Source organism: Erythrolamprus reginae, chromosome 3, assembly GCF_031021105.1.
Source record: "Erythrolamprus reginae isolate rEryReg1 chromosome 3, rEryReg1.hap1, whole genome shotgun sequence".
NCBI lineage: Eukaryota > Metazoa > Chordata > Lepidosauria > Squamata > Dipsadidae > Erythrolamprus > Erythrolamprus reginae.
This window is the reverse complement of record NC_091952.1, coordinates 38,151,444-38,171,416: the sequence shown is the minus strand read 5'-3', so window position 1 is coordinate 38,171,416 and position 19,973 is coordinate 38,151,444. Positions and strand designations below refer to the sequence as shown.

The following is a 19,973-nucleotide window of genomic DNA, read 5'->3' as shown; positions in this document are numbered from 1 at the left end:
AGAGCGCTTGCTGTTGAGAAAGGGTTTCGGGGATCACCACTACCCAAACGGTGATTTGGAAGAGGAAAAAAAAAGAAAAGAAACTAAACTATTGATTTGAGAGATTGCAACGGCATGGGTTTTTTTTTTCCTTTAAAAAAAAAACCCCGTGTCTTCCACTTACCGCCACTCGTCCTCTACCTGTACCCCGATGGACTGGAATTTGGTGGCTGATGGAGGGGGCTCCTCTTTTGCCACTGGTTGAAGGCAGTCAACCTTATTAACAAAAAGATACAAACAAAAAAAAACAAAAACACAAAAACTTGCTGCTAGAATTCACATTAGAAGGGAAGAGGCATGCATGCACACAAACACACACACATAGTGATCATGCAGACACCACACACCAAAAGGCAGCAATTTTTGGAGGGGTTGAGATCAGGACGAATCTGCAATGGAACCAATCAGAATGCCCAGGATGGACTCAGAGTGGCTAAAAGTTCTGAACGCAAGTGGGGAAAGAGGAGAATTACACTGTCCTGCTAAAAAAAATTCATTTTCTAAATTCTGTTTACTAGGTTAATTTTTAATTACAAGGCGGAGTGGCTGTGGGTCTTGCCTCCCAAGGACAATTCCATCTGTCCGTCCATTACCCGGGGGGGGGGGAGTTATTGACCCTCTCGGAGAGGGTCTGCAACTTGGGCGTCGTCCTCGATCCACAGCTCACATTAGAGCACAATCATTCAGCTGTGGCGTGGAGGGCATTGGCCCAGGTCCGCCTGGTGCAGCAGTTGCGGCCCTATTTGGACTGGGAATCACTGCTCGCAGTCACTCACACCCTCATCACGTCGAGATTCAACTACTGCAATGCTCTCTACATGGGGCTACCTTTGAAAAGTATTCGGAAACTTCAGATTGTGCAGAATGCGGCCGCGAGAGCTATCGTGGGGCTTCCAAGATCTGCCCACGTTTTGCCAACACTCCGCGGCCTGCACTGGTTGCCCATCAGTTTCCGGTCACAATTCAAAGTGTTGGTAATGACCTATAAAGCCCTACATGGCATCGGACCAGACTACCTCCGGGACTGCCTTCTGCCGCACGAATCCCAGCGGCCGATCAGGTCCCACAGAGTTGGCCTTCTCTGGGTCCCGTCGACTAAACAATGCCATTTGGCGGGATCCAGGTGAAGAGCCTTCTCTGTGGTGGCCCCGGCCCTCTGGAATCAACTCCCCCCGGAGATTCGAATTGCCCCTACCCTTCCCGCCTTCCGCAAGATGTTGAAGACCTATCTATGTCACCAGGCATGGGGGGAATAACTATCTCTCCCCCCCCACCACTTTTTTTTCCTGAATGTAATATATGAGAATGGTGTGATTGTGCAGTAATGATTGCTTTTAATATCTATGCTTTTAAAATCTTGTTTTTTAACTCTATTGGATTTGTATTCTATGTATTGTATTGTTGTTGTTGTGAGCCGCCCCGAGTCTTTGGAGAGGGGCAGCATACAAATCTAATAAATCTTAATCTTAATTGAACAATCAACTGTAATTCAAGTTTCTGAGTTTAAAAGGTCAGATATACTGTTAAATAAAATGATCTAAAAGAAATTTTAGAAGCAAGGGAACAGAAATGCAACCAAGACTAACTACCGTTATCTATGTATATGTAGATATCTAATATATCCACAGAATTTATTTTAATATGGTCTAAATTTAGAATCAAGCTTTCCATGCATTAAGGAAAAGCCTTCACCTAAATGCTGCTTAAATTGCTCAACAGACCTTAATATCATTGATTTAGAGACAAATGTATTGATAACTTACAATTTAATTTTTTTTTTTAGCTTTACACATGCATGAGGGCAGAAACCCAAACTGAATCCGTTCTCTACTTGCATAATGAAAGCTAGTGTCAAAATAGCATCAAAAGCTTATGTAGATTTGCTCAACAAAGCTTGTGGTCCTCCTTAAAGCCTTTTGATGAAGGCATATCAAGTGTACCGAAAGCAGTGCAACTAATTCCAACATGCCACCACTTTTTAATCAACATGGAAAGTCTTGAGTACTTTCTATAACAGTGATGGCAATTAACCATTGGAACAGCTTGCCTTCAGAAACTGTGGGTGCTCCATCACAGGAGGTTTTTAAGAAGAGACTAGACAGTCGCTTGTCTGAAATGGTATAGGTTCTCCTGCTTCAGCAGGGGGCTGGACTAAAAGACCTCCAAGGCTCTCTTCTGTCCTATTCCCATTCCATTCTATTCTTAAAACTCAGCATATGCATCATTCAGAGCTATCTAGGTGACAACGTAGCACCAGGACCAAAGTATTACATAGAATAACAGAATGGCATGATGCCAAAGGGAGTAGGGTCATTCTCTGAATACGTTCTTTTAAGCAAGGGTAAATAAATATTAGGAGATAATAGTTAAACCTCTACCCCATCAAGATTTCAGAAATGGAAAACTCTTGTTTCCACGGAAAAGCCACTTCTTGTAAAGAGGTTGTCAATTTAAAGCGGAACTATAATCTCATGCTAGGTGGAGGTGGTGGCTTCATGACAGTTAAATCTGCAAACACCCCAAGCTGCTTCCCATGTGAAACCTGCCTCTGTCCACTATTACAGGATTTCTGTCTGTGTCCTTATCCTCCTAAAGCAGGGGTAGGCAAAGTTGGCTCTTCTCTGACATGTGGACTTCAATTCCCAGAATTCCTGTGCTAGTGTGACTGGATCAGGAATTCTGGGAGTTGAAGCCCACATGTCATAGAAGAGCCAACTTTGCCTACCCCTGTCTAAAGCAGTGGTCCCTAACCTTTTGGCATTGAGGACAGGTGCAGGAAGAGAAAGGGGATAGTTCCGTGTGAGGGGTGGGTGAATGTGCCCACAGCTCCATTTGCAGAAGAATGGAGCTATGCTGGTGTGCTCGCCTGCCGTTTTCATGGCCTGGTTCTGAACAAGCTACGGCCTGGTACTGGTCCACAGCCCAGCGATGGGGACTCCTGTTCTAAAGGGCTTCTACTGTGATCGCAAAACTTCCTATAAATTGGCAAGTCTTAATTTAGTAAACAATCCTGAATTAACCCTCTTTTCATTGCTGGATGAAGGTTCCTAACGTTCCCACACCCTACAGGGCGGCAATCTGATTTTTAATAGGGGCAATTGGAACCTTGTTTAAACCAAGTTAATGGCCAAGTTAATGAGTAGGAGTTCACTTTTTGAATGGGAGGACTTATACTGTACTTCATGGGGCGGTGGGGGGCGCATGGGGATTTTAGAGATGCTTAGGTGGGGCATGGGCCAAAAAAGGTTAGGAACCACTGAGGTAGTCCTTGATGTATGACAATTGGGATCAGAAGTTTGGTTGCTAAGCAATGAAAATGTAAGCTAGTTAAGTGAGTCACTTGTTAAGTCCAGTTGCCTCCTGAAAAAACACCTTTGGGACACTTGTTAAGTGAGTCAATTTATGATCTTTTGTGCCACTGTTAAGTAAATCACTATAGTTGTTAATGGCCATTTATCAAATCTGATTCCCCTCATTGACTTTGCTTGTCGGGGAACATGCAAATGATGCTTACTGGACCTCTGCATTTGGCAACTCTCATAAATACATTGACTGCCAAGGAGAGGGGAGGCATACAAATCAATCAATCAATAAATAAATAAATAAGCACCTTGATCATATAGCCACAGGGGCCTTGTGATGATCATAAGTGCAAGGACAGGTCGTAGGTCATTTTGTTCCAGTGATGTAACTCTGATTGATCCCTAAATGAATGGTTTCAAGTCAAGGATTACCTGTAGTGCAACATTCTTATACCCTGTTCATCAGATTGCCTAGAAATTTCCATGGTGTTAAATGGCTACATTCCTTACAAAATATAATTAATGCTTCTCTGATAGAAATCTGTATCAAACATATCAGAATGCTATGCTTATGCTTAACAGTTTCAACCATTCCATAAAATGCCTTTTTCAAAATTCCTGTATTACAATGTCTGCAAAGGCAAAGCCCAAACTAAGGGACATTTTATTGACTGACAAGAATAAGCATGTGATGATATTCATGATGTGAAAAAGACAATAATCGGGTTTTATTTCAAACATCTTGCTTCAGAAGCAAGCTGATTAGATTTTGCAAAGCACATGCACTCTCTCGACAGCAGGGATGTCAAACTGATATCATCATTATGTAGTCACATGACACATTTCCCCCCTTAGCTGAACTGGGCATGGGTGTGGCCAGTGTGTGATACATCTGGCCCATGGGCCAGAGTTTGACAGCCCCGCTCTATAGCAATTTGGGAGAGCTGAAATGGAAGTCACAATGCATATACACACCTTTGATTTGTGACCTTCCTTTTCTGACCATTTCTTGAATCAAAAAGGAATGCTAAAAACTTGGTTGCTCTTCAGTTTATTTAACATCAATTATTTTATCTCATGGCACATAAGTGGACATTTATTTCCAAATATGGTGCTTTTCCATGCTTCCATGTAGTCTAATTAGTAGGGTTCCTAAAAGCTTCATCAGGATGTTATATTTTTTTCCTTTCCTGCTTTTCCATTCTTCTATGGCAGGAGTGGGGAACAATGGTCCTTTTAAGATTTGTGGACTTCAACTCCCAGAATCCCTGAGCCAGTGATGGTGGCTCAAGAATTCTGGGAGTTGCAGTCTATAACAGTGATTTTCAACCTTTTTTGAGCCGCGGCACATTTTTTACATTTACGAAACCCTGGGGCACATTGAGCGGGGGGAGGGTGGGGGCTAAAAAAAGTTTGGACAAAAAAATTCTCTCTCTCTCTCTTCCTCCCTTTCACTCTATTTCTCTCTCCCTCCCTCTTTCTCTCCCTTCCTTCTTTCTCCATCCCTCTTTCTTTCTCTTCCTTCCTTCCTCTTTTTTGCTCTCTTTCTCTCCTTCCCTACCTCCCTCTATGTCTTTCTCTCTCTCTCTCCTTCCCTCCCTCTCTTTCTCTCTCTCTATTGCTTTCTTTCTCTCTTGCTTTCTTTCTCTCTCTGAGCTTCGCGGCACACTTGACCATGTCTCACGGCACACTAGTGTGCCACGGCACACTGGTTGAAAAACACTGGTCTATAAGTCACAAAGCAGCCACAGTTCCCCACCTGTTCTATTGCGTGTTATCTTATTCTGCAGAAGCATGGCCAAAGTTTATTGGCAGCAATACTCAAACAAAGCAGTTCTCTTTATTTTACATTTACCATACCAATTCAGAGGTATATCTCCTGCTTCTGTTTGAGACAATTGCATGCCTTTGATAATATACTTTTGACCAAAAATTATCTACCTTTATTTTTCCCCAAGCTAAATCTCTAATTTTTACAAATAACTTCAACCTTAATTATCACTGGTAATTGTAGGAAACGTAAGTAATTTAGAGATTACTTCTGTTCAGAAATGCCTTAAAGGCTGACCTTAGTTCTACTTGCTGTCTTTTTCCCCCCGTGGCCTCCTATACATCAGAATGGGCATGGTGATTTATTCCACCTAGGCATGGTGATCTAAAGGGAATAGTCGAGAATGAAACAATTTCCTTAAAAACAGAGTTTGCACCGTTTTTAATCGAATCTTTGTGTGGCTTAATTTATCCAATGGCCTTTTTTTCCCTCCAATGCCCCCTCCCCCAGATTTCATAAAGCCAAATCACCCCAGAAGCATGCAGTAGAGCACGATCCCAGTGCAGTTAAACAGGTAGACACATTTACAGAAACGGTTACAGGAAGATCATCTTCTAGCACTAATGATAACAAACAGGTCCATACTTGTATTCCTATAGATGACAGCTTCCTTTTAGGGATGTTCTCCACCTTGGGCTCTTCGTTAGTCAACGTTCCTTTGTCGCTCTTCAAGGATGCATTTTTCTGGGGCAGCTCAGGAGGCTCATTGGCTGGAGTGGCGATGTTTCCTCTCGTTACGCTAGGTGGCCTATTACTGTCTAAGCTATCTGAGGAATTGCTCAGTCCCGACTGGCTGTTGACGTCACTCTTTTGGTCCTGGTTGTCCAGGTAGCTGTCTTGCGCCGATTCAGTGCTGCTCTGCACCGTGACCGAAATGAATGGCTTTGAGGTGGTCCGAGGTGGGACTGGTGGTGGTGTCTTTTTATAGCCCACTAGGCATGCCGAACCTGTGACAGTAGAAGCAAGGAAGTGTGAAGGGACAGAAGGGTCACGGGAGAAAGAAAGAAAGAAAAAGCAGCAAAAGATCTAGTGAATAGAGAGCAAATGCAAACCTCTGTATTAAAAGAAGCTCATAAGCACCACTGCAAAATGCCCGTCTAACCAGGGGGAAAAAAACAAGAAAAAAAGAGAAAAAAAAGCACACAGCAGCCCGAACAAAGCACGCTATTAGCCAGCACTACCTTGCTGTGAAAATCAAGAGGAACATTATAACACAGACTGGAAGATAATGAAAGAAGTGAAGAACACCCTTCAAGAAAGCTATAAAGCAAGATTAGGTTGCTATAGAGCCACCTTGGCAGTTCTGCAGTTTTAATTTTGTATTTAAGCCCCTAGTTAGGCCACCTCTTGGTATTTGAAATGAACAGCTGCCAGCCTCAGTATCTTGACTAAGCTGATATACCTAAAAAAGGGGAAAATGCCACAAAAAGGATTCTGTCAGAAAAGATTCATATTCTTCATGATTTTATTCATAAATAAAATTATTCCGAGTCCACGGAAAGGGGCGGCATACAAATCTAATAAATAAATAAATCTAATAAATAAATTATTGTCTATTAAAGCTCTACTGATAGCTACCTGCATTCTGGAACTAGAACCAAGAGTAATTCCTCATTTTTCTTTATGCAGAATAGAATATGTAATATTCCAGACATATAGGTATATTCATCTGTCATAGCCAAGACAGACTCACTGAAGGGGTGCCAAAATCTTTCCCCCAGCCATATTCACTGTTCTCTTATTTTGAATCAACAAATATCTGAAATATTAAGTATAGCCCTACATGGCATCGGACCAGAATATCCCTGGGATTGTGTTCTGCCGCATGAATCCCAGTGGGCGATAAGGTCCCACAGAGTTGGCCTTCTCCGGGTCCCATCGACTAAACAATGTCATCTGGCGGGGCCCAGGGAAAGAGTCTTCTCTGTGGCGGCCCCAGCCCTCTGGAACCAACTCTCCCCAGAGATCAAAACTGCCCCCACCCTCCTTGCCTTTCATAAATTGCTCAAGACCCACCTATATCGCCAGGCATGGGGGAATTGAGACATTTTCCCCGGGGTTATATACTTTATGTATGATGTGCTTGTGTTGTATGATTTTTAAATGACGGGTATTTAGATTCTTTCTTTTAATATTAGATTTGTTACATTTTATACTGTTATTATTACTGTTGTGAGCCGCCCCGAGTCTACGGAGAGGGGGCGGCATACAAATGTAATAAATAATAATAATAATAATAATAATAATAATTCATTAGATTTGTATGCCGCCCCTCTCCGAAGACTCAGGGCGGCTCACAATAATAACAAAAACAATATAATAGTAATACAAATCTAATATTTTAAAAAATATATTTAAAAAACAATAACAACAACAACAATAATAATAATATTCAGATTTGCAGAAAGGTTTTGGGTTAGATTTTGTACATGTAGAAGTTGTCCCAGTCTCTGTTCATAGGAATTTATTGAAACATACAATTTGGTCAAAGATGCCTAAATGTTTGCATACAGCTTTGCTACTTTCTTTTAATGCATATAGAATTTTAGATTTCAAGCATTTTTATCTCGGAAAATAGCATTTCAGAAGTTGGTATTTCCTATGAGTAACTATCAAAAGATTCCAGACAAGCATTTGTTTCCTCTAATTTTGGCCAATACCAAATGGCTTGCTCACACTCGGGTAAGATTTATTTTTCATGGTTATTTTAAGGTACACTTTTTGGCAGGATCCCATGATAATAAATCAACACAAGAGCCAAGAACTATTTTTCATATATATCTTCTTTTTTTCTCTCCCCCCCCCCCCAAAAAGACTTAATTTCAAACACTATAGCTTATACATTAGGGTTTTAATTTTTTGAAGAATTTTATTGTAGCAGGTTTTAAATGATTTTATTGTGGCAAGGAACAATAATGGTGAAATATCACTCTGTTGAAAGGATAAAAACAGTGCTGACACTGGGAAGCCCAAAGTGCCAGCATATGTATTGATGAGTTTTTAATGAATTTACTAAGAAAACCTGGACTGAAATCAAACACATTTCTTACTCACTTGCTGTTCGAAAAGAAAGGTAAAGTACAGTATACATATTCCAATGCAAAATGGAATAGTTTCAAGTTTCAAGTTTTATTGGATTTATATGCCGCCCCTCTCCGAAAACTCGGGAAGGCTAACAGCAATCATAGACAATATACAATAATAATCCAATACTAAAAGCAAATTAAAACCCCTTAATATAAAAAATCAAACACACATACAAACATACCATGCATACCATTGTAACGGCCTAGGGGGAGAAGAAATCTTAATTCCCCCATGCCTGGCGGCAGAGGTGGGTTTTAAGTAGTTTACGAAAGGCAAGGAGGGTGGGGGCAATTCTAATCTCTGGGGGGAGTTGGTTCCAGAGGGCCGGGGCCGCCACAGAGAAGGCTCTTCCCCTGGGTCCCGCCAAGCGACATTGTTTAGTTGACGGGACCCGGAGAAGGCCCACTCTGTGGGACCTAACTGGTCGCTGGGATTCGTGCGGCAGAAGGCGGTCCCTGAGATAATCTGGTCCGGTGCCATGAAGGGCTTTAATTGTCTATGGGGCCAGAAGTATTCTAAACCAGCTTGAATAAACTGACCAGTAGTATTACTCAGTTCCAGCTACCATGTTTTCCCAAAAACAAGACCTGATCTTATTTTCTTTTTACCCCCCAAAAGAGGACCAGGGCTTCTTTTTTGGGGGGGGAGGGTCTAATAATTATTGACTCACTTCATGACAGAAGTGAGCCTGCAAGTTGAGGCAAGTGTCAGGATGTGCAAGGCCTGGTAAGTAGGGCAACTCCACCCTACATCCATCCCCACCCTAGCTAATTTTTTATCCGTACACTTCGTCCCATTCCCTGCAGCCCAAGTTGGGTCGGGTCTTAATTAGGGCTTGAGGATAGGGCTTGTATTGAGTGCATGTGTAAAAATTAAGCTAGGACTTACTTTTGGGGTAGGTCATGTTTTTGGGGAAACATGGTAGTATGATAAGACCTCCTTGTCAATATAAATATAATATAACCTCTAGGGTTATACTGTATAGTTTGTATTTTTGTTAGTGTTTGTTTGGGTATGTCTTTTTTGTTTCTTTCTATAAATATTTTAATAAAACTATTTTTTTAAAAAAAAATAACAAGGCCTCCTGTCTATAACAAAATATCTTTAACCCCAAATGGGAAATCTGGATTTAAAAAACCCACACAAATTCTAGTATTCCATCTTCATTGGTTCTATTATTTTGATTCACAATAATTTGTTTCTACATTTCCAGTTTTTTTTAAAAAAACATAACTTTGGATCTTACATTTCTGATGGTATACCTGCAGGAGAAATCTATCTTGCAATATCTACATGTACAGGAATTATCAGGTGGAAAACAAAGATGGTTTTTGAAGTGTTGACACATTTATATTCAGCACTGGAAAGAGAAAATTCTAAAGTAGTTTGCAAACTTACAGCTAATTGCCATAATGCAAAAGACAGAGTTAATGTTTGGGTTTTTTTAAAAAAACAACAACTTATAATTAAGGGAATTGATTAACAGCCAAATCATTCATAGTAATGAACAAAGTACGTATGGAGAAAAAAGCACAATATAAGGAAAATAACTTTTATATCTGCCATGGCTCTTTCACTTGTCTTTGTTAAAAGCAGCCAATGACCTACAGTTTAATCATGCTCAATTTGGCAGCCCATCTACTATTTATTTAATCAAACCCAGCTGAGATTGTGAATCCACTCCATTTAAAAAAAACAAAACCCTTGCTGTACTAAGACTCCTGATTGCACTTTTACAGCCATTCCATTTGCAAGTAACCAGTTTTCTAGATATGCTTTCAGTACTGCTATATTTAATGGATTACAGTGGAACCTCGACATACGAGCAGCTCTACTTACGAGCTACTCGAGATAAGAGCTGGGAGGGGAGCGACATTTTTGTTCGCCTCCCGAGCTCACATTCGGGATACGAGCGCCAAGGAGCTGTCTCCTGAAGCCGAACGCTAACTTCCGCGTTCGGCTTCAGGAGACAGCTCCTTGGCGCTCGTATCCCGCGTGTTTTAAAAGGTTGCAGCCGGCCTGGGGGGCTCAGGGGGGTGCTGGCAAGCCCCCCAGGCCGGCTGCAACCTTTTAAAACACGTGCACCGCTTCGCAGCTGTGTCTGAACGCTAACTTCCGCGTTCGGCGGCAGCGGTTTTTTTTGTTGTTGCACGGATTAATTGACTTTACATTGTTTCCTATGGGAAACAATGTTTCGTCATACGAGCGTTCCGACTTACGAGCCTCCTTCCAGAACCAATTAGTCTCGTAAGTCGGGGTTCTACTGTATATGCTTTAAAATCAACAAACTGGAAAGTAATGGACACAAGAACTAAATGTCTACTAACTGGGAAATCTTTGATTAAAATAATTTTAAAATATTAGAACTTTTGCACACTGAAGATACTTTGAATTTTGAGAGTATATTTAAGATGTTCTGGTAAAACAGCTGCTGTGGATGTGGCTCAATAATAAAATATGCATTTTCCGGAAGGCAAACAGCTGTGACTGGTCCTCACCAGCTCCTCCAGTTTGTCATGTTGGTCTCTAATGCTTATTTGTGTTTTTCAAGACAATGTTAAGGTGTTGATTAGGCCTGGGAGACCCAGACTCATATTATTGCTATGGGACAGGATGATAAAGATAAAATGAAGGGTGATTCCATATGCACCACCTTGCTAGAGTAAGTTGTAAAAATAAATGTGTAGCCCAGAAGTTTGTAAATTAAGACAATTTACAATTAAGATAAATTACAATTATATTTTAATTAATTTAATTTACCATATTTTTCACAGTATAAGACACACTTTTTTTTAACCCAAAAGAGGGTGAAAACCTGGATGCATCTTATGCACTGAATGTAGCCTTACCCAGCCACCCCCACCCTTTGGCCTCTGCCTCCCATCAATTTACCTCCTTGCAACAAACAGCAGCAGAGCCTGATTGGCAGAAGCCACTGATTATCTGCCTCCCAACACTCAGCTGATTGATTGAAGTTGCCCGGAAGCCCAGGTTATAAAATGAAAGTGACATTAAAGCTGCAAGGAGGCAAAATTGCTGGAGGGAGAGGCAAAGACATAATTTTATTTTCTTGTGCTAATCAGACTGTGCTGAAATTGGCTGTTTGTTGTTTGCTGCAAGGAGGCAAGTCAATAACTATAAATGCCTATGGAATGTTCAAATTATTAGACTTGTTTTTTAAGGACTGCTTTATTATTGTTCTAGATAACTTAACAAAATTAAGAAACTTTTTAAAACAAATGCTGGATCTGAAGAGGCTCAGTGTTATTGTATCTTCCTTTAAATAGCAGAGAATACTTCCACAAAGCCACATCAATTTTAAAGATCTGTAAAAGTATAATCTGAAATGTAACAGTGTCCTGTTTTAGTATTAAGATAAGGCAGCTGAGTTAAACCCTGACTTAGTCATGTTTGGAGTACATCTATTTAAACAATTGGGAGGAGTTAGTGTGATTACATTTAAGAAAACTTTCTGGGATTAATATACTGCCACAATGTACATTTCTCCAATTCTTTGCTATTTCTATGGCACACATGCCCAGAAATATACAGCAAACTGTGTATATCATCTGAGCTGTTTGCTGTTTGGCAAATTGCTGGGAGGCAGAGGCCTTTTCCCCTTGTTTTCCTTCTCCAAAACTAAGGTGCATCTTATACTCCGGTGAGTCTTGTACTCCAAAAAATAGGGTAATTAAGGTAGAATGGCACTATTTCCCCATCATTTTATTTAATAAATTTATATGTCAGCTATCTTTCTCTACAGAGCAACACATACTAACTTCCATGTAAAATAAAATCAGTAAGTATGGAGGCTGATAATGTATCATTTGATTCTATGAATTGGAACTTGCTTTATCGGATATATTTACCAAATTAGATATAATTTTCAATCGTACCCAACTTAACATATGCCAAACTGATTCATCTTTCATCCTGAAAGAGCCTAATACTGTCATACAACATTCTCCTATTTAATTCTCTGAAATAGGAGAATGTAAGTAACTCATTCATTCATTCATTCATTCATTCATTCATTCATTCATTCGATTTATATGCCGCCCCTCTCCGAGGACTATTCCAAAGCACACTATTCCAAGAATTTCAAACTATGACAAATGAAAATAATTTATCTCAATGATCACACAGGGATTATACATCATGCAGTTTAGCCATAATATGGTTTGGAGGTTTGTGTGTGTGTTTGGGGGGGGGGGGGTGTTGCGTTTGTAAATCTTATTCACCAACTATATAAAATAAATCATAACATGTAAGCAACATGCAAAGCTAACTCAGATAATATTATTGTTTTTGCCTTACTGATTAAACTATGAAGCTAATCACAACTATTAGGCAATAAATCCAGTCAAAATTTACCTCCGATTGCTATCATGCGTTTGACATCAATGCTATCTCCTCAATAAAATATAAATCTTCCAGTGATAAATTGCTACTATCCTAAATTTTCTTGGCAAAAAATATACAATGTGCAGATTTTTTGAAATTACATGGCAGTTCACGTGGGCAACTATTCATTTTTCTTTAGGGAAATGAACAATATTTTTCATGTTGAATGGATGTGATCTCGGGGTGGGTGGTGAGGTATTATATTGTTGTAAACTGCTCTTCGGGATTAGATTAGATTAGATTTATTGGATTTATATGCTGCCCCTCTCCGAAAACTCGGGGACGGCATATAAATTGGGCGTCATAGAAGTCAAATTAAATAAATAAGTATCCAAGCATTTAGTTATGTGAACCCACAACCCTAGTGAGTGATTCCTGCTATCTTCCATTGATGTTAGGCATTCCTTTCTCTGCTTGCCATTTCTAAGTAAAGGCAAGTATTTGAAGAACAATGACTCATTTTAAACAGAACTGCCAAATATAGGCAACTACTATAGCTAAGGATATAAAGTTGTAATTCTTACTTGTTAATCCACACTTTAATCCAAAATCTCCTATTTTTATCATGTATGGTTATTGTTGCTTCACGCATAATTTGCCAAAATGGAATAGACAGCCAGCTTTTTATTTAAATAAGAAAACACAGTTATTGAAAACACTTGGAATTATATTAATCTCTCAGTGACTACTGGCCCCAATTCAGTGTTTTCTTGGCAACACTTCAGAAGCAGCTTCCCATTGCCTTATATTGGAAGTAGTTTAACTTCCTGATGTAATCTACAGACACAATACAAACTCAAAAGAGGCCAGAGCCTTAGGTATAAAAAGTACAGATTCTATATGACTCAAGAAGGAAAAAAAATCCAAAATATATTTCAGAATGCATAAATGAGGTTTGGTTTAGATTTCAAATAGCCTCTGCATGGTAATCTCTTAAAATAATCCTTCACTTATCACTAGGACCAAAGAAATGAATGTAGTTTTCTAAATTTAGATGATGGAGATGGTTAATTGATTCCATTTCAGCTGAAAACCTACAATTTCCAGCCAAGCTCAGTATCTGCTTGATTCTCTAATTACCCACCATTATGGACACTAAGCAGAACTGGTCCAAACCCTTCTTGGCCATCTACAAATCCCTAAATCGAACCAATAGTTGTAAGTTTGGTCTTGCCTTTTCACTGCACCATTTGTTTAGAGGCCATCTTTTACAATAAAACTCTCACAATGTAAACAGTACATGTCAAACCATTAAAATAAAGTTAAAGCAATTAAATAGTTAACAATTAAACAGAAGACCAATAAACAAGGAGTTATAGATTCAAATCGTTCTCTAAACCTCTTTCTCCTCCTAGAGAACATGGATTTTTCCTGGGAACGCGCATAATAGGCGTTGATTGCTTACCTGAACGCCTCTTCTCGTACGGTGAGCGGGTACAGCAGTCACATGGGTTGCTCATGTCCAATCCGGTGGAACTGAGCCTAGTATTAAAAAAGCTTGCCGGATCCGCCCCTTCCCCAGAATTCGCGAATCCATAGACTAGGCTCAGTTGTGAAGATCTGTAGTGTTCAACTCTTATTGTTAGAGGAAAAAGGATTATAGAAAGGTGAAGAAGACACATACAAGGGCGGGAAGTGACTGCTGTACCCGCTCACCGTACGAGAAGAGGCGTTCAGGTAAGCAATCAACGCCTATTCTCCGTACTGAAGGAGCGGGTCCAGCAGTCACATGGGACATACCCAATAGATGGTCCCTAGGGTGGGATTAGATTGCTATCGTGTGAGATAACGGATTGGAGTACTCTTCTGCCGAAGGCAGCGTCCGCTGAAGCGTAAGAATCAATCTTGTAGTGCCTGATGAAGGAATTTGGCGAGGCCCAAGTGGCTGCTTTGCAGACCTCCTCCAACGGGGCTTGAGTCGCCCAAGCGGCCGAGGTGGCTGCGCTCCTGGTGGAATGCGCTGTGATGTTCCTTGGAACTGAGAGGGAGGCCGACTCATAGGCCTTAGATATAGTCCCTCTGATCCAACGGCCTATTACTGTTGAAGACACTTTGGCCCCCATGACTCTGGGATGATAGGCTATGAAAAGTGCTTCTGACCTCCGAAAGGGTCCTGTGCGTTGGATATAGATTCTCAGCGCTCTGATGAGATCCAGGGTGTGCCATCTAATTGCCAAGGGATGGTCTCGTTGGAGGCAGAAGGAAGGTAGGACAATATCCTGAGATCTGTGGAACATGGAACTGACCTTGGGTAAGAAGGTGGGGTCCAGTCGCAAGACTACCTTGTCCTGATGGAATTGACAAAGGTCCTGCCTGATTGAGAGGGCAGCCAGCTCCGAAATGCGTCGGGCAGAGGTAATAGCCACCAGGAATGCTACCTTAAAGGATAGGTACCTGAGGGACGCCGATTTTAGGGGTTCGTATGGTGCCTGCGTGAGGGAATGGAGAACCCGTGGCAAATCCCAGGATGGATACCTGTGGACCTTGGAAGGTCTGAGGTTGGCTATGCCCTTGAGGAATTCCTGAACTTCAGGGAAGGATCGGAGAGGCTGTCTGCGGGGACCCCCTAGGACAGATGAAATGGCTGCCAGATGACGCCGGAGGGTGCTGGTGGAAAGTCCTTTATGGAAGCCTTGCATAAGGAAGGAAATGATTCTGTGTATGGGGATGCAATGAGGCCCCCTGCCGCAGCATATCCCCCGAAACGGGGAGTCGCCAAGGGTCCTGAACGGACAGCTGTTGGAGGTCCGCGAACCAGGGCCGGCGGGGCCAATGAGGGGCGATTAAGATTACTCGGGCCCTCTCGGTGAGAACCTTGTGAATCACGTCCGGGAGAATTGGAATTGGAGGAAATGCGTAGAGTAGGCCTGGAGGCCATGGACTCCGGAGGGCATTGATTGCTTCCGCTCCCGGGGATGGAAATCTGGAAAAGAAGCGAGGGAGTTGGGCGTTCACATTGGTCGCGAAGAGATCCAGGACTGGTAGGCCGAATCTGAGGCTGATTTGATGGAACAGGTCCTGATGGAGGTTCCACTCTCCTGGGTCTATCGTTGCTCGAGATAGCCAGTCCGCCTGGACGTTGAGGCTCCCCGAGATGTGGTCGGCTAGGAGCGACCGAAGATGTTTTTCCGCCCAAAGGCCTAACTTGAGGGCCTCCCTCATGAGAGCTTTGGATCTCGTGCCCCCCTGTCTGCAGATATGGCTTTTTGTGGCAATGTTGTCGGTGAGAATGAGAACGTGCCGGTTGGGAATGCGAGGAGAGAAATGCTTCAGAGCCAGGGAAACGGCTCTTAACTCTAGCCAATTGATTGGCCTGGAAGCTTCCTCCGGGGACCACGTGCCCTGGGCTATCATCCCCTGGGCGTGGGCGCCCCATCCCGATAGACTGGCATCTGTGGTGATGACAAATTGATCCGGGCATCTGAACGGGGATCCTTTGTCCATGGCCGGAGACTTCCACCACTTGAAGGATCTGCGAACACTTGGTGGGATGACAATGCGCCGATTTGAGTTGCTGTGCCCCGATCTCTGAAAGGGTAATAGGAGCCACTGGAGTTCTCTAGCATGAAGGCGAGCCCAGGGAATGATGCCTATGCATGACACCATCTTCCCCAAAAGGGAAGACAGAGTTACTATGGATACTGAAGAATTAGATAAAATGTTAGAAATTAACTCCCCTATACTGAGTTTTCTCTCGGGAGAGAGAAAAACCTGGGAAGATTCTGAATTGATAATGGAACCCAGGTGAGAAATGGATGTGGAAGGTTGGAGGTGACTTTTTTCAAAGTTGATGGAAAAACCATGGTCCTGAAGGACTGACATGGTGACAGAAAGGTCTGTTTTCACTTTCTCTAGGGAGTTCCCATGAATCAAAATATCATCAAGATAACATAAAATGTGAATGGGAGACGCCCGGATATAGGCCGCCAGGGACCCCAAGAGCTTTGTAAAGACCCGAGGGGCCGAGGAAAGGCCAAATGGCATCGCCCTATACTGGAAATGCCTGCCTTGAAAGGAAAAACGTAAAAACTTCCTGTGGCATTTGGCTATAGGAATGTGAAGGTAGGCCTCAGTGAGGTCTAAGGAGACCATGAAATCTCCGGAGTGAATGGCGGCCAAAATAGAAGATAAGGAGTGCATTTTAAACTTCCTATATTTGATGAATAGGTTTAGTTTCTTTAAATCCAAAATAGCTCTCCAACCTCCGGAGGATTTTGGAACCATAAATAAAATGGAGTAAAACCCTAGGCCCTTCTGACCGGAAGGAACCGGTTGAATGGCTCTGATGGACAATAGATGAGAAATGGCCTCCTCCATACGGTTACAATCTGAGGAGGACCTGGGAGAAGGGCAGGAAATAAAACGTTTGGGGGGAGGAGAAATAAATTCTAAAAGAAGGCCAGTTTGAACAGTGTCAATGACCCAGGGGTCCTTGGAGGTGAGACGCCAATTTGAGGCGAAATGAGCTAGGCGACCCCCTATGGGAATAGAGGAAAGATTACCATCTAGGTTTTTTTGAGGCCCTGTTAGAAGAAGCTCCCCTTTGGAAGCGAAAACCTCTACCCCTGGAGTTCCTACTTTGGGAACGAAAGCGGGGGGAATACTGACCTGGAGATCTCTGATAGGAAGCCGCTTGATCTTGCTGGCGCCCCGGGCGACGAAAGGACTGCGTTTTGGTAGCCTTTTTTGTGGTTGGACCCAAAACTTTCTTCTTATCCGTGGTTTCCGTGAGGAGTGGATCCAGAAGATCACCGAAAAGAAGGTCGCGCTTTAAGGGTCCCTGGGATAACTGCCACTTCTGGCGTACTCCCGCTTGCCAAGGGCGAATCCATAGGAGTCTCCTTGCCGTTGTAGAAGCTGCAATAGACTTAGCAGAAAATCTGGTAGATTGCAAGGTGGCATCAGCCACGTACTGGGCAGCTGCAAAGACCTTGTTGAAGTCTTGTTGACCTCTCAAGTCATCGGGAGGAATATGCTGTTGAAGTTGGCGAAGCCACAGCAGCATGGCTCTGGAGAAAAAGGAGGCTGCTGCAGAACTTTTAATGGCCCAGGAATCTGCCGTGAATCCTCTTTTGAGTATTTGTTCAATGCGCTTGTCCTCTGGGCGGAGGACTTCCTCCGCCTCTCCCGGCACAGCCGCTGCCGAATGAAGGATCTTGACAGGTTCATCCGGTTTGGGAAAGGATAGAAGCTCTTCATAGGAAGAGGAAAGTTTGTACAACTTCCTGTCCTTAGTGGAGGGATTAAGACTAGAGGCTGGGAAATCCCACTGTTTGAGTAAGGCATCTTTAAACAATTTAGGCATAGGAATTACCTCGTTATCCTCCTGTTCCTCAGTGAAGTAAGGTAAATTCTCCTCCGGGGGATCAGTGGAAGTGGAGGCTTGTTTCTCCTGGGCCGCTAATCCCGTAGAAATCCTAGCTTTGAGGAGGAGAGATTTGAATAATTGAGAAGGGAAAATGGTAATTGGAGAAGGAACCTTTATTTGGGATTCCTCATCATCTGATAGCCCTTGGAAAGGGTCCTCATCATCCTCCATATCCTCATATTCGTCCTGAGAGGAATCTGAATCATCCTGAATAGGAGCCCTAACCGCTGGGGAAGAACCCAAGGGGCGGGAGGGACGAGAAGGAGGAGGAGGTAAGGGAAGCTCATTGATGGACGAGAGTTTGGCATCAATGGCCTTAGACAACACAGCAAAAATAGATTGGAACTCAGGAGGTAAATTAGAAATATCAGCAGGAATGGCAGAAGAATCCCTAAAGGCCTGGGAGGATCCTGGCTGGGAGGAATCTTCAATAATATCTGGTTCCTCTGGCCCTATGCCCCATAGGTTAGGTTGGGGTCTGTCTAGGTTAGGCTCATCCAGAGATAACACAGGGACCCCAGAAGGAGGTAGACTAGAAGCCTCTGGGGGGTCTTGACTACTGAGAACTTGGGCCTGCACTTTTAAACGTTTTGCTGATTTGTCATGGATTCTTTGTAGGGCTAGGTCCCTTCTCTTCTCGGCCCTGGTGACCTTAGTCGAGGGGCGGGCCCCAGGAGAAGAGGAGGAAGAGGCCTGGGGGATACTAGTAATCTCATCGCCTGTAGGCCTGGTCTCTCTGGGACCTTTAGTTGTGCCTCTCTTGGGAAAGGAAGCCATAGTCTGAAAATTAACAGAAGACAAGGCTGAGCCAATAACTGAATAGAAAGGAGAAGAATTTTAAGGACTTCCCAAGAGGAATGGATCCTGCTTCGAGGCCTCGAAGCTGCTGAGACGTGAGGACAATCTGGGCAAACCCAGAGTTCGTGCCCCCAAATCCAGCGGGGCCAGCCTCCCTAAACTTTTCAATTAAGTAAACCAAGGCACTCTGGTTGGAGGCTTAGCCGGTGGAGAATTTAGCCTGGGACCCCCAAGGCCCGCTCCGGGATCCACGCGGTGGACTGAGGCCTACGCGGCTGGCAGGAGGCCAACACGAGAGGCCTAGATTTAAAAAGGGCGCGAAGGCCTTCGCGCCGAAAAATCGCCCCGAATATGCCTTAAAGGGGAAGCGATCGACTAAGTCCAGGAGACTAGAAAGCCGTCTCACTCCGCAGGAGGTATTTTTTAAGCCCTTTAATATATATGCAATAAAGAATCAATAAGGCAATCAATTAATACTTGCACTAGAACCTCCAGGCCAAAGGATTAAAAGAATCCACAAGCGGCCGCGGGGATCGTACACGGCAAAACCGCCGGGGGAAAACGAAACCGCAACTTCTCCAAGGGAAAAAAGCCGAGCCGCAAACGGCTGGCGCTATTAGTGCAAGTAAAATAAATAAGGATAAACAGTCTTACTATTTTTGAAGGAAAAGATCGAAGGGAAGGTGTTAGAATGTTGAACGAATGTTGAACGAGCTATCACAATACAACCGCAGGATATGCGAACTGAGCGAATTCAGGGGAAGGGGCGGATCCGGCAAGCTTTTTTAATACTAGGCTCAGTTCCACCGGATTGGACATGAGCAACCCATGTGACTGCTGGACCCGCTCCTTCAGTACGGAGAACATGATGTACCTACTGTTTGGGATTATGGAGTATCGTATCTAGATTAATTTTATATTATAAAGGGCTTCCCATCATAAGATTTGTTGCTGTGATCCAGAAATAATTATAGCCACAAAGAAGGAACAGAGTATAGAGGAAGTAGCTTAGTAGATAGAATGTTTTAACAGGATGGAGGAATTCCAAGTTTAAATTTCCATCCAGATATAAGCATAAGTTTCCTTTAACTTGATCATGACATGTTCTCTATCAGATATCTACTTTATAGGATGTTTATGTGGA

The 19,973-nt window shown here is 42.8% G+C and overlaps 1 protein-coding gene across 14 annotated transcripts in view; it reads right to left on the bottom strand.

Annotated features, from left to right (window-relative positions):
• DLGAP4 (DLG associated protein 4) overlaps positions 1-19,973 on the bottom strand; it is a 401,980-nt gene that overhangs the window by 15,052 nt on the left and 366,955 nt on the right. For 8 of the 14 annotated variants that reach the window (XM_070744825.1, XM_070744826.1, XM_070744835.1 and 5 more), the window contains 2 exons: positions 5,758-6,119; positions 164-255 (listed from right to left, as the gene is read on the bottom strand). In XM_070744825.1, the coding sequence (XP_070600926.1) occupies positions 164-255; positions 5,758-6,119 (454 nt within the window). Of the gene's footprint in view, positions 1-163; positions 256-5,409; positions 5,497-5,757; positions 6,575-19,973 lie in introns of those variants that run through there. The other 6 variants (XM_070744831.1, XM_070744830.1, XM_070744832.1 and 3 more) reach the window with 4 other exon arrangements.